At 33.3% G+C, this 15,684-nt stretch overlaps 1 protein-coding gene and 1 pseudogene across 2 annotated transcripts; one reads left to right on the forward strand and one right to left on the reverse strand.

Moving 5' to 3' along the window:
- The first annotated feature begins 2,511 nt into the window (after positions 1-2,511).
- Positions 2,512-6,784, forward strand: LOC145610971 (G-type lectin S-receptor-like serine/threonine-protein kinase At1g11300). The gene is made up of 7 exons (XM_081666224.1): positions 2,512-3,799; positions 4,632-4,748; positions 4,840-4,997; positions 5,090-5,297; positions 5,454-5,691; positions 6,197-6,344; positions 6,470-6,784. The coding sequence occupies exons 1-7, from the start codon at positions 2,512-2,514 to the stop codon at positions 6,782-6,784; spliced, it is 2,472 nt and encodes an 823-aa protein (XP_081522350.1).
- Positions 6,785-8,568: 1,784 nt separating this feature from the next.
- On the reverse strand, positions 8,569-11,917 carry LOC145610972 (3-ketoacyl-CoA synthase 20 pseudogene; annotated as a pseudogene). The gene is made up of 2 exons (XR_014106312.1): positions 11,135-11,917; positions 8,569-9,369 (listed from the first exon to the last, which is right to left on the reverse strand). The product of XR_014106312.1 is annotated as a 3-ketoacyl-CoA synthase 20 pseudogene (transcript).
- Positions 11,918-15,684: the final 3,767 nt, after the last annotated feature.

The raw sequence follows: 15,684 nt of genomic DNA on the forward strand, positions 1-15,684 counted from the left end.
TGTTGATATAATTCAATTAACATGAACTTGGTACTAAGGTATGAATGAAGTGCTAGTGAATTTGTGATAATTAAACATCTGTTCATGTATGTTAAGAAATTGAAACAAATTTCCCTTGTAGGAATTGAATGACCATCTTTGACTCTTTGTGAGTAACACATTTGGTGTAATGTTTTTAGGCATAAAAATCATTGATTGCGAACAATATGCTTTCCTCGATCGGTCCAGCAATTTTTGATTCATCCTTTCAAGGTGAAATTTTGATGTGCATACAGTTGGTGTTATTGTGTGTGCAAGAATTCCCTGAAGATGGAGCATCCACTTCGACGAAAATATCCATGCTTCATGTCAATAACATTACTGATCTTCCACAGCCAATGCAACCTGGCTTCACTCAAAGTCAGGCAAGTTAATTCTCCGATGACTCCTCTCCAATAGCTGATGTAGAACTATGATTTATAGGATTGTATTGACTTTTCCCTAGGGAAGATGACGATTAATTATGTATTTATCAAATACTTGTAGCCACATTTTTATGAATTCAATACTGTTACATACGTATTTGATTGCACCATTCTTGTAAACTTGTTTATGCCTCAAGAAGACAATTTTTTAATTTTGTCATGAGAACCTTTGTTGGTCTACTTTTAGTTGCTACTTGCTGATTATAGGAGTACTCATAGTTATTTAAACTTAAGTTGCTTTCTGTGCGGTTTTGACTTTTAATTAAGAAGTTGCTGAGAAAATTCATACTTGGACCGAGTTGGATGCTCATGTTAAAAAAACATGTAGTATGTTGAAGAACTGGATCTAAGATCTTAGATGTGATTAATAAAAGGACTTGGAGATGAATTGAATAATAGGTGGAAGGTGCAGTATAATATCTAGTGGGAGTAGTTTAGGTATAATAAATAAAGTTATGTCACAATTTGTCAAAAGGGCCAAATTTACTTTGTCTTTCTTTTTTGAAAGGAAAGAAGGGTATGAAAAAATTAGGAAGTGATGATATGGTAATTTGTTTATCTTAATTAAGAATTAGATTTGTTCAATATGATATGATGTCATGGGTTTAATGGGGAGGTATTGTGTCTAGTTGTGATTAACATCATATGTATATTCTAATTTACTTTGTTTACGTCCTACAAACATCCTGACATGTTAATCAACTTTTCAAAAAATTTCTAGTTGACAATTTCCAATTCTTACCTCACTCGCCTATAAACACTCTTAACACATTGAGTTAAGGGTTTTTCATCTCTAATTACATCAAAATACTTATTAATATATGAATCTCTTATGACTTAATTGGCTTATGGAGTTCAGTTAACAGAAACCGTTAGGGATATATACACTATTATAAGTATTATGAGCATTTAAATGTGTTAAATTTCGAAACAATGTGAGTTTGGGCCACAAACAAGGTTTTGGAGCTTCCATATTAAAACCAATTGGCAATAGTAGGAGTTACTCCTCTACCTTATAAAGTGGAACCACGGTACAATATAAATCCTCTTTGGGAATGAACATCCAATAGAGGCCCCTTAACCAGTGGCTTGACAAATACCCAGTTATAAACGGCCCAACAAACCTGGGCTCTAATACCATGTTAAATTTTGAAACAATATGAAATGGGCCTGGGTAACCCGAACAAGGAGGAGGAGAGTTTGGGCCACAAACAAGGTTTTGGAGCTTCCATACTAAAACCAATTGGCAATAGTAGGAGTTACTCCTCTGCCTTATAAAGTGGAACCACCTCTCCTCTTTCTCCAATGTGGGACACTCGGCTTTTTTTTTGGGTGTTTTTGTGATTTCCTTTTACTAAGGGGAGGTGTGAGCATATGGCATTGTGCTTAGAGGTATCTATAACAAATTAATTACTTAAACAAGGATTGTTAATTACATGACATGGCAGGATGGCAGTAGCCATGTAGTGGATTTCTAATGATGACTCTAAGATAACAGTAGGTCTTGTATTGATTGGCTGTTTTGTAAATTGCTTTTTAATCACCCCAATTTACAATTTCACATAAAAACTACATGGCAGGTTTTGTCACTTAAATAGAGCTATAAACAATTAGGGGAAAACTGCATGAGAAATCTGCAATTCTGCAAATTTAATATCCTGATATAGCTGTCAGTCATGCTCATGCTACTATTTTCTAATTTTGTCTATTTTTTCAACAGAAATAAGACATGGTAGACATTCCTAATATAGTATACTATACAATTCGTTTAGGATGACAAGGAGATCAAAAGTAATGATGAGGAATGTTCAAAATTCCGTACTTATGCTGTTATACCTTTGTTTATTTGTCCAAGTTGCAACATGCTTCAGATGAAGTATAGCATATATGTACAACTGTCATATGGTTGACAAATAGAATTTTATGCATAAAGTTGTGTTTTCTAGTGTTCAAAATTCATGCATATTAAATATCATTGACATATTTGAATACTTAAGTAATCGTGCCGTTGTCAAACTGGCCATAACCAGGGGAAAAAAAAATTGTAATGGCAAATGTTTCAATGTTTACTCTGCTATTCATTTGTTGTCTTTGTTTGAAATTTGTCTCAGCATCTGCCAATATTACCACCACTGAATTTCTTAGAGACTCAGAAACCTTATTGTCTAGTAATGCCTCTTTCAGGCTTGGATTTTTCAGCACCGATGATTCAACAAATCGCTATGTTGGAATTTGGTATAATACCGTGAATGAGACAGTAGTTGTATGGGTGGCCAATAGGAACAACCCTATAACTGACACTTCTGGGGTGCTGAAAATATCTAAAGATGGAAATCTTCAACTCTTAGATGGACAAAACACGATCTTTTGGTCGTCAAATGTATCTCTTCCAGCTAACACTTCTTCAGTTGCTCAGCTTCTAGATACCGGAAACCTTGTTTTGCTTTCAACTGCTAGTGGGATGATCTTGTGGCAGAGTTTTGAGCATCTCACAGATGTGTTGCTACCGCAGACAAGCATCATAACTGATCTCTCAATTGGCAATGGTACGGATGAGACCCCAATATTGCAATCATGGAAAAATTCAACAGATCCATCAGTTGGACGATTTAGGATTGGATTGACTCCACACCCAAATACGGAACTTATAACTCGTGATGGTGATAGAATATTTTGGCGGTCTGGCCCATGGAATGGTAGCCAGTTTCTTGGAATGCCTAATGGGTACCGGGAGACATTCCGTATTGTATATAACGACCAGGAAAATACTCTTAACACATTATACACTGTTGCTAATGAACCATTGCTGGAACACTATTTATTAGGTTTAAATGGAATTATTGCCCTAAATATCTGGGATGATGTTAGCCGAAGGTGGGAAATTGGGTGGCAATCCATTTTGTCAGATTGTGATTATTATGGAAATTGTGGCCCATTTGGACGTTGTCACCCAGGTGATTCACCAATCTGTAGTTGCTTTGATGGGTTTAAGCCAAAGAACAACGATGAATGGAGCAAAGGCAATTGGACTAGTGGTTGTGTCCGGAAGACACCATTGCAATGTGGTAATACTGGAGGCAAAGAAGATGAGTTTTTGAGGCTAGAGCATATGAAACTGCCACATTATATTAATTTTGAAAAGTTAGTAGCTGATCAAAATAATTGTAGGAAGACATGTTTGGAAACCTGTTTATGTTTAGCTTATGTGTACCATGAAGGAATCGGGTGTATGACATGGACTGAAAACCTAATGGATCTACAAGTACTCCATGCTGATGGTGTTGATCTATTCGTTCGTTTGGCTCGTTCAGAAGCATCAGAAGATCCTAAATTAGGTGAAGGTGATCCTTTTAACAATTTCTCTCTATTGATAATTTTTGCCTTATTTAAACCATTTACAAATGAAATTGTTCTAACAACATTATTTATTATTTCATTCTATGGAAAATTTTAAGCAAAGTAACACAGAAATGCCTATTATTATTAAGTAAATTAAATTATTTGTGTTTGTGTGTGTGTGTGACTACGCATGACCATGTTTTAACAACATTGAGAACAACCCCGAGTTAATGGTTATCATTGTTTAATCGCTACATGCAGTAGAGGTTTATCTTTAACACTTACGTATTATGTGTGAGTAAGCAGGAGAATGAAAAAAAAAAAGATACTAATCATCTTTTACTGTTTAGACTTTTTTCGCCCGTGAAATAAATCAATCAGCTGTAAACTACCCAACATAGTATGGTCAAGATGGTTAAAATTTTAATTGCCTACCATCTTTAGATAAAAACCAACCCTTTGAAGCAAATTATTGACGATTTTTGGATCAATGCCAACCATTCTTATAGTAAAAACACTGACTATTATGGTGTCATGAGAGGATCCCACTCCGCCAAAGGTGGTTGGGAGTGGTGAGCATCAAATCTACAACCTGATAGTCAGAGTTGGGAACTAATATCATCGAAATCCCGCTTCAACCTCAAACTTTACAGATATAAAGATAATGTAATTGTGTGGGAAAAAAACAGACTTATTTTGAGGAAGGGTTATCACTTATCTTATCTAATGACTAAGATTGTTTGCAGTTTTTGCAGATACTGATTTTGATTTTTTTTTTTTTTTTTTTTTTTTTTTTTTTTTTTTTTTTTTTTTTTTTTTGTTTTGTAGGCAAAAGCAAAACTAGCAATATGAAGATAATTATTGCTGTCATAGCACCTGTTGCCACAATTACAGTCATTGTCTTCATGTACTGTCTGTGGAGTTTGGTTTATCGATCACGATATGGTAATTTTTTATTAATTACTCACCCTATATCTTTTTCATTTGATTATTCTGCAAAATTTGACAAATAGCTACTGAATTTTTGCCACTGCAGGTAGGAAAAATTCAAACACTGAAGCAGTTGATTCTGATGTGGATTATGCAGAATTCAAAGATTTAACATTGTTTAAATTTAAAGATTTGGAAGTTGCAACCAACTTTTTTTCAGAAATGAACAAGCTTGGGCGAGGTGGTTTTGGTCCAGTGTACAAGGTAAGAGTGTACTTTGTTGTTACTGGACCAAAATAATTCTTATTATACAGAGAAGGATATGAAATTGAATGTTATGTGATTATATCTTTTAGGGAAATTCAAATGGGCAAGAGATAGCTGTTAAAAGGCTTTCAAGGTCATCTGGACAAGGCTTACAAGAGTTTATGAATGAGGTTCTTGTGATCTCAAAACTTCAACATAAAAATCTTGTCAAACTATTGGGTTGCTGTGTAGAACGAGAAGAAAAACTGCTGGTATATGAATACATGCCAAATAAAAGTTTAGACGCACTTCTCTTTGGTAATTTTCTTGAATAATATACTGAAAATTATATGAATTTCTTGCAGCATATAAATATTGTATAGTATTCGTAGGATTGTAGGAGCATTATTAGAATTATGTGTAGCATCTGACATATGGATCCTGCCATTTTCTCTTCTGTATATTGTTGATCAGATTCACATCATGGAATACAGTTGGACTGGAAGAAGCGTTTCAATATTATCAATGGAATTTGTCGAGGTCTCCTTTATCTTCATAGAGACTCTAGATTAAAGATTATTCATAGAGATCTTAAAGCAGGCAACATTTTGCTTGATGAAGATCTCAATCCCAAGATATCTGACTTTGGTATGGCAAAGATATTTGAGAACAAACAAGATCAAGCTAACACCTTAAGGGTTGTTGGCACATAGTAAGTATCTCAATAATTTATCATTATTACTAGTATAATGTCTGCTATATTTGTACTTTTTTTTTTTTTTTTTTGAATGGTGCTATATTTGTGTCAATTATAATCGTATGAAGTATTTCATAAAGGAAATTGTTTACTTTGGTGCTGTGATGAGGTCCTTCCTCATAACATTGACAGAGACTAAAATTTAAATGATGTGTATCAATCTTTCTATGTATAGGTTTATATAGTTTTAATTAACATAATACATTTAACATATAACATTATATTCAAAAAGCCTTTGTTAGGGAAATTTTTAATTAACATAATACATTTAACATATAACATTATATTCAAAAAGCCTTTGTTAGGGAAATTTTTATTGGGCATTTTCTCAGCTTCGTTTGTGATTTACAAAAAGGTGAATGAATTACCTCTAAATGTACTGGCAAAATCTCGAACTACAGCAATGAAATGATTTCTATTATCAACTGATGGAATTAATAAAGGTATTATTTCTTTTCAGTGGCTATATGTCTCCGGAATATGCTATGGAAGGCCGCTTCTCAGAGAAATCAGATGTTTTTAGTTTGGGAGTGCTACTACTTGAGATTGTCAGTGGCCGGAAAAATAGTAGCTATATGAATATTGAGTCTATGAGCCTCTTAACCTATGTATGCTTCATATTACAGAATTAATTTCGCATTGGAATTTACTATTCCTTTTCTTGTCTCAATGTATGTTGTTCAAATAAAAAGCTTAGTAACTAATACATTGAATTTGCTTTACTTTGATTTAGGCATGGAAATTGTGGACCGAAAATGATATGCTTTCATTGATTGATCCAACCATTCTTGATCCTTGCTTCAAAGGCGAGATTTTGAAGTGCATACAGTTGGGTTTATTGTGCGTGCAAGAATATCCTGAAGATAGGCCAACCGTTTCAACACTGATTTCTATGCTTGACATTAATGATATTGAGGATCTCCCACATCCAACACAACCTGGATTTACTCACAGGAAAGTTTACTCGATTGATGAAATCCTTCAAAGTAGCCAAGAACACGGTGGATCTGTAAACAATATCACTCTGACTGCAGTCAGTGGTCGATAGTAAGTATGTTCATTCATGCATACTTTTTGGTTATCTATTTTTGTTTTTCTTTTGGGGTGATTTGGGGTGGGGTTAAGTGTGTTGTGATGAACTGGTATTAAGTTATCAGTCTGTAATGTAATTGGTCATAAATTGAGGGAATAATGGTAAATGCTTTTGTATTCAATTTATAAGGAAAGCTTTTGAAATATCATGGTAATGAATTCCCCCAAGCATTTGTTTTTCTTCTTAATTTGAAGAAAATAAGATATTTTGGGGTTTTACTAGCATTACCATGAATACGGGTATCAAGTTTTCAGTACAAATTTACATATAAAATCATTATCATTATTTCTATCACTTTTTATCGACATCTATTACCGAAGTTGGCCGCTCCCTGTTTGAAGATTGCTTGGATGTTAACATGTCCCTAAGATTGAAGATTAATATGTAGTCTAGTAGATTGTACATGTGCATTAGAATTTGATATGGCGATTGGCGATTGGCGATATGAACTATTCTCTATTAAATATGCAAAACAATAAGTAACTTTATTTAGGCCTCGTTTATTTAGATGAAACATTTTCCCAGAAAATGGATTTCCTTCTTTTTTTAATCCCCGTTTGTTTTGTGGAAGGGTTGAAAACAAAACAATATTTCCATTGATCGAAGATTGCTTTTTAGAGATGGAAAATCAATTTTTGTAAAGAAGGTATTTTCCTCTTTACTCCTTAAGTTTTTGTAAAGAAGGTATTTTCCTCTTTACTCTATTTTCTCTCCTCTATCCTTCCCCTATCTTTTACTTCCAAATTTTCTTTTCTCCTTAAGTTTTTCAATAATCAAACAAATAAAGAAAAGTCCTTTTCACAATTATGTTTTCCATTAATGAAAGATCTTAGGAACAAAGTATGAATGTTTGGTACAACTGAGGTTAGGGGTGAGCGTAGCAGGGTACCCTGTAAAAATATCAGTACCCGGAACCGGAACCTATTGCAACAGGTTCCTAAAAATAGGAACCGGAACCGGAACCTGTTCAACAAGTTCTTAAAAATTTGGAACCGGAACCGTAACTTGCAGATTCCGGTTCTTAAACAGGGTACCCTGTCTTTCAAAGTAAGCTTAATAGTTACTTGTTAAATTGTTATAAATGTTTTAAAAAATAATGGATGTTCACGATAAAATTTTACAACTATAATATAGTAATTCAAATATAACAAACCAATACTAATTGTCTAGAACATTTAATGCCCTACAGGTTCCGGTTTCATGCACCCTATAGGGAACCTGTACTAACAGGGTACCCTACAGGTTCCAAGCCTAAAATTTTATTACCCGGAACCGGAACCTGTTGCAACAGGTTCCTAATTTTATTACCCGGAATCAGAACCTGTTGATCAGATTCCGGGTTTGGAACCTGCGGTTCCGAACAGGTTTCGATTCCAGTTCAGGGTACCCTGAATTTTTGCTCACCTCTAACTGAGGTTGTTTAAAGTCCTTGATTAGTCCTAATTTGCATATTCGATATAGCTAAGGTTCTTTAAAGTCCTTGATAAGTCGTACTAGGTTCAGTATGCTTATTTTATGTATTTAACAAGAGCAAATTTTAACTCGTCAATATATGAGAAGACATAATACTGGAAGAGATCGAGCTATATGCTTCAGACTAAAAAGTGTTGAACAAACCATGTATTATTAACTAATAAGTAGCGTAAATTATAAGAAAACCAAAGAAGGTGTACATGGAAATTAAAATACAACTATAATTATACAGAGTAAATTTAAGATGGAATGTCTACTTAGCTAGTTCAGAAGGTTGGCATGACAATAGGTGATACTTGGGGTACGTTAACCGGAAAATTATCAATCTCAACCATCCAAGGATTTCTTTCATCATCTTTAGGATTAATGGTACGTAAAGCACGCCAAACCGCGCTATTACACTTGAATCCAGATCCGAATCCAATCTGCCAAGTCCTGTCACCTCTTTTGATCCTCCCCTTGGCCTCAAGGTACGCAAGCTCGTACCACAATGAACTACTAGACGTATTTCCGTACCTATAAAGAGTCATCCTAGAAGGCTCCATATGTAATTGCGAGAGCTGGAGATTCTTCTCTAACTCGTCAAGAACAGCTCTTCCACCGGCATGAAGACAAAAATGCTCGAAAGCTAGCTTGAAATCTGGCACGTATGGCTTAAGTTTGTGCATACGTAACACTTTTTTTCCAAGTAACACGACTAAAAATATTAGTTGTTCGGATATTGGAAGAACTAAAGGCCCGAGGGTCGTGATGTTTGTCTTTAAAGCGTCCCCTGCCATTGTCAATAGGTCCTTAGAAAGGGCAATGCCACGAAGTCCTGTTTCGTGGTCATCTTGTTGGTATACACAACTATAGCTATTGTCGTTTGCACCTTTATTGGTGCGGACGACATGTACCAGTTGATATTTTGATCGATGACGATCAATTTGCTTGTTGGAAAGGAGGATTGCAGCAGCGCCCATCCGGAAAAGGCAATTTGAGATGAGCATTGAACGGTTGTTTCCACAATACCAATTTTGTGTCAAGCACTCTAAGCTGACAACCATAGCATATGAATTGGCATGCACCTATTGCAACAAATACAACACATAAGTTTAATTAATAACTAAACACATACTTTAGAGAGTTAGTCAGCAATTTTTTGGTTGCAAACACGTCATATGGAACTGATTCAATATTACTACTACTACTAGTACTACTACTACTACTACTATTAGTTAGCTTTAAATTTAGAACGACTCATTATAGTATTACTACTACTACTACTATTAGTTAGCTTTAAATTTAGAACGACTCATTATAGTATCTACTTCAGTTGGCTTTGAATTTCAATTTAAATTTAGTCATCATTTTTTACTCAATATTAGATTCAAAACCAAAAGAATCTGGCATGGGGACTAAAAAACTTTTATTTATTTATTAGTTTTTTTAGAGGATGGGGACTTAAAAATTTACTAGTAGAAGATTAATTAAGACCAATTTATTTATAATTAAAAAATAGAGCATTAGAGCATATGATGGCAAAATAATAATAATATTATTATTAATGATAATCTATTCATTATTTCTTTATGCATAGATTAGCTAATTTAATTAAATTTTCTCCTATTTATTCATGTTGTTATCCCATTTAACATTTGAGTAAGCTAACAACTAACTACTTTTAACATGTTCATATAAATATATCAGCCAAAAATCATCCTTAAAAAAGTTAACCATGCATGATGTCATAATATATATTTTCAGAATAAAGCACAAATACGGTCCTTAAACTTTCGTATTTGTGCACTTTTAGTCCCTCAACTTTCATTTGTGCACTTTTGGTCCCGCAACCACCGCTCTTGGTCAGCCTCCTCTTCTACTATTTCGGTTTGGCTGCTCTATTGGGGAAAACAATCCCTTACTTTGCACCTCATCAACAATCATCAGGAATAGTGATCTTTGCTGGGTGTGCGAAGGTGGAGGCTGTTTTGGTGGAGAATGGAGATGCGGGAAGGTGGCGCAGTGGTGGGAGCTGCGGTTGCGGCGAGGTGAAAGGTGACCACAATCGAATTTTAATTAATTTTTTAGTTTAATTGGATTGTTTATTGTTTGATGAGGATGATCTAATGAAATATATACTCGTATAATCCAACACTTGATCCTACTCTTTACGAGTATGAAGTTCATTTTCATTCTTTCTAAATCTTCTTAGTCAAATTTGTATTATGATTTATTGAATTCATCTTTATTTTTAAAATTGATTGAATGTGAAGGAGATTTATCCGAAAATCTCATCATTTACTTAAAATTGAGGCAAATTAGATGATATTTGTAAATCCCAAATTATTTTTTTTTTCTTTTGACAGGAGTAAATCCCAAAGTAAAAAAGTCACAAATTAAGTTAATTTGATGTTGAGAATTCTTTTGGATTTTCCGTCAAATTAACTGTCTCATATTCAGATATTTTATGTTTGTTTTAATTTGACATTTTATTTAGAAAAAACAGACTATAATATGTTATGGTCCAACAAAAAAAAAAAAGCAAATTTAGGGAAAAAGATTCATTTTTAAATAAAAATCTAAAAAAAAAGAAAATAAATAAATTAATGAGTCATAGTCCCTAAACTTTTGTTCACTAGGCAAGGTCCCTCAACTTTTTGGTTATAAACACCAAGTATGGTGGTTGAGGGACCAAAAATGCACATACGAAAGTTGAGGGACTAAAATTGCACAAATATAAAAGTTTAGGGACCGTATTTGTGCTTTACTCTATATTTTTCAAGTATTTTAATTATAGTAATGTTATGTTGTATGTACATGTAATGAAGTTGCATGCAATTGACAGCAAACCTTTAAAAGATCTTTAGCAAGATCAATGGAAATGAGGCCAGCACTACATCCCATGCCACCTAGATTATAGGTGACAACATCTTCCTTAAGCTTGTAATGGTTAACCACCGTTGCACAAAGAGAAGGCAATGGATTAAAAACACTACAATTTATTATAAGTATCCCTATTTCCTTAGGCAAAACCTTTGTTTTTGCAAGCAATCCATCTATTGCTAAAAACATGAGATTTTCCGCCTCCTTCCTCGCCTCGTCCAACGTTGTATTCGGAGGGACTTGGATCACAGCCTCCGGCAAGTACGTCTCATCGCCTACCCCGGACTTCTCAAACAACTTCCTTTGAAACTCAACGTTCTCTTGAGTGTATGTCCCGCATTGAGCTATTCTATCTACGCATGTTGCCTTACTCGTCCTACGGGAGGGGTGTGGCTTACAACAAGCAAAATCGACTAAATAAATCGTCTTCCTGGTGCCCCTCATGTACAGAAGAAGCATAGCCAAGAAGACGAAAGGGAAAAGTAAGGAGTCGCCAACAAATTGATGGTTAAGTTTGAGAAGATTATCCCGTAGTTGGGATAAGTCTTGTTTGGTAAGAGGGAGGACTACGAGTGGAATGAAAAAGAAGAGCAACATCAAGTATATTGCATTCGAGATGAGATAATGGTAACCAAGTTTAACATACTTGAGCTGAATTGAAGTGTAATAATTTAGAGGGGTCTTCTTTTTTGGAATTTCTACTTGTTTTGAAGTTGCTGATTTTGATATTTTCTTAGCATAATCTGCCATAGTTGGTTTTTATTTTTTTGGTAGAAGTTAGAAATGTGCGTAAGAGTTGAACTCACTTCATCACTTTATAGACTTTTTATAACGGAGTAGTTTAATGGTACACTACTCCGCAGTCTGCACTATATGTTCAGTTGGTCAGTTTAGTATGGAAATTGAAAAATTTAATGCACAACCAAGTATTACCATATGTCCATATCCAAAATGATACAGAGTAATAACTAATATTTTACTTGAATGAACTAAAAAAAAACTAAAATTGATCAAGTCAGATCCAAGTTCTGAGACTTCTAACTTAAAATTTATTAGTATGACTAAAATTATTACACTAAATAATTGTTAGACCTTAATAGAGCTAGAAATCTCTGACATAGCACGACAACACGACCGAAATCGGAACGACACGAACACGAAGTTACTGAGAGAAAGCACGAAGTTGACACAACACGACACGAAATCAACTCGAACACAACCTGTTTAGATAAAGGGGCCAAATTGTGCATTTATCTTATTAAATTTTACATAGTTTTTGATAGATTTTATGAACAACATGAAATTGCCACGAGACCAACACGAACACGACTTTTTGCCAGCTCTATACCTTAACTTATTATTTTCCTTAAAAAAATAAAAAATAATTAAAAAATAAAAACCTACACGTAGTACTTTGATATGACCATATTCAAATTTATCCACCATAATAGTATTCAATCACATTTCTATAGGTGACTAAGCTAGGATTTGTCATTCTTTTTTTTTTTTTTTTCTTTTGACGGGGTCATTCTTTTTACATTACTCTTATTAATTTAAATTTGCTTATTATAAATCAAATCAAAAAAATCATAACCTAGTTTACAATGATAACAATTTATGTTAAACATAAAAATCAGATCAGACCACATCAGAAAAATTGATCTATCAAATCAACCCATACCGTAACAAAATGTAAAAAAAAAAAAAAAAAAACAAAACAAAAAAACAAAAAAAAAAAAAAAAAAAATCAGAAATCACTTTAAAATAAATTGACAGCATAGAGTGAGTAAGTGATATGTGATTAAAAATCTGAAAAATAAAATAAAATATACATATCTTATTGTATAGTTCTGGTCTTCTGGACTTACGGGTCTGCAATGTTATAAATGTTTGTTTCACGTTTCATCTTCGATTCACACTGCGCATAACAAGGAAAATTGGTAAAGTGGGCAACACTCAATTTATTAATCGGACAGACGGAAGTCGAAATTTGGCATGAGAAAATGCATGCATGCGCTACACTTGACAGCATGAAAGTATAGTGCATTTCCTATGTTTTCTTAACTACTTGTTCTAGTCAATACATGCATGTGCTACACTTGACACTTTGACAGCATGAAAGTAGAGTGCATTTCCTATGTTTTCTTAACTACTTATTTTAGTCAATAGTTTACACTTAGTATTTCATACGGAGTATATATTTATCGACAAATTTTGATTATTGACATTATTTACATACTAGTAAATTATTTTGATTTTCATTAGTACTCTCTCCGTCCTTAAATTACATTCCTCCTTTCTATTTTTGGTATTTTAAAATTACATTCCTCCTTTCTATTTTTGGTAAGTTTTTTTTAGTAAATCAACTCTCTTTTTCTGTTTTATATTTAATGCTTTCTCACTCATCCTTACCTAATCTCACTCATAATCCTTGTGCCAAATTACAATGAATATGATTGGTTAAAAAATTTCAATTAGGAGCATGTGATTGGTCCTTTTTTTTGCAAAGGATTGATGACATGTCATGAGTAATAACTAATCTATCTTTGTACTTCCCATTGCATTATCTAATTATTGTTATTTGTCTTATTCTTCCTTTCTTAATTCCCGTGTAAATTTCCAAAGTGGAATGTAATTTAGGGACGGAGGGAGTATATAGCTTTAAAAAAGCACAGTTGTGTGCGATCTCATTCAATTAATTTTGATGTATATTTTTCAAATTTAAGTTTTTTTGACACATGGAGATCTACGATATTAAATATTTCGTTTACAACTATATATTAATTTTGTTTTACTAGATTTAAGTGCAGATTATGACATTATGTAGATGCTTCCAAATTCAACACAATGAAAGAAATTTTAGTTGAATAACCAGCTTTGTTAGATTGCTTTTGTACAATGGCTAATGACACAAGTACATAACTCATACAAATGTAATCTTTTGACACTACATTTATCATCTAAACACTATTATCATCGTGTTTATTCAATTATCCTTAATAATTACCTTACTATAGCAATAGTTAACTATTATATGCACTAATACTTTGTCACTCTTTTTAGTTACAAGCACTACATACATGTTATTCCTTATCAATTCATATTAGAGTTTAATTTAGTTCATGCAATTATATTCCTTAAATTTAATTTTTTTTGTTGCTATAGTATCAAACTACTCTATTTTCAACTCCTTTAGAATTAAATAGTTAATGAAAATTCAAAATTGTAAGGTTTGTATTATAATGCCCCAAAACATCATCCAAGCCAAAATCTAGCTAGTTAAGCACTACATCACTATAAGTGCAAGTAGACACAAAATGTCTTTTTTACACTGTTTTAATTCAAATTAAGGGTCTGTTTTTTTTCAGTTTATTTTCAGTTCAGCTCAATTTAGTTCAGTACAGTTCAGTTCAGCTCTAATAAGTTCATTTCAGTTCTTATCTTAATTTAATTACTTCCCTCATAAAATATTCAATTCAGTCAGTTTAATTCAGTTCAGCTCCAATAGGTTTTGTTCAATTCAGTTCAGCTTAGTTCAGTCAACCAGAACAGACCCTAAGTACATTAAGATCTTCAAAAAAAAAAAAGTACATTAAGATCTTCAACCTAACATTATAATTATAAATATTCTTTAATTAGTATTTCAAAATATTTGATAATTAATTAAAGTTTATCTGATATCTTTTCAAGATGAAAATTTTAAATGAGTATCGATCAACATTAATAATGGGTAGGTAAATATAATTATCAAATATGTATCGACAATACCGATGCTATTAAAACGGGATCAATTAGTTTGAGGTTGTGCAAATTCATTACATAAGTTGCAACGGTCTTCGCATATATGTGCCTATATGGTAGTAAATGAATTGGGTGTAAACATGTCACTATTATAAATCAATTTTGGACTAGAAACAATAACAATAACATATTGGCATTGAAGACGTGTAAGTGTGGGCGGCTACACATGACATATTGTGACGACCTATGTATATGTTTACTAATGCGTATGTAATAGGTTGCATATATTTACAATCTCTTTGTTAATTTTGGTTGTTGGGAGATTTTTGGTTAGCTTTAGATTTACTTGACAACAATTTCTTTTGTGTTATACGAAGTAGAAATTATCGTCACTTTTAAGTGATAGAAATTATCGTTACGTAAAAGTGATAGAGGAGAGGAAATCCAAGTTAGAGCCGCCCTCATCGTCTTCAAGCCGTGTAGTTCAGGTACTTCTATTAAGGACATTAAATTTGATTAAGAAAACTTGTGGGTTCGATTGAATTACTTACCTTAAACTTATACGAAATTCGTCCTACTAAATTTGTTCTTGAGAAATTAGACAAAATTGTATGTTTTGATGTGAACTCTACTTTTGCTGGCACTATCGATTCAATTAGAGCATTCTTGAATGGTGGGTTTTTTTTTTTTATTGATTATCAGGTGTTCCGGGTATGGATCCAAGGGCGTTATGACTGGGTAGGCTAGGTCCAGCTTAAAACCTGCGCACAGCAACA

The sequence above is a fragment of the Chenopodium album genome, chromosome 24 (genome assembly GCF_948465745.1).
Source record: "Chenopodium album chromosome 24, dcCheAlbu1.1, whole genome shotgun sequence".
In the NCBI taxonomy this organism is placed as follows: Eukaryota; Viridiplantae; Streptophyta; class Magnoliopsida; order Caryophyllales; family Amaranthaceae; genus Chenopodium; species Chenopodium album.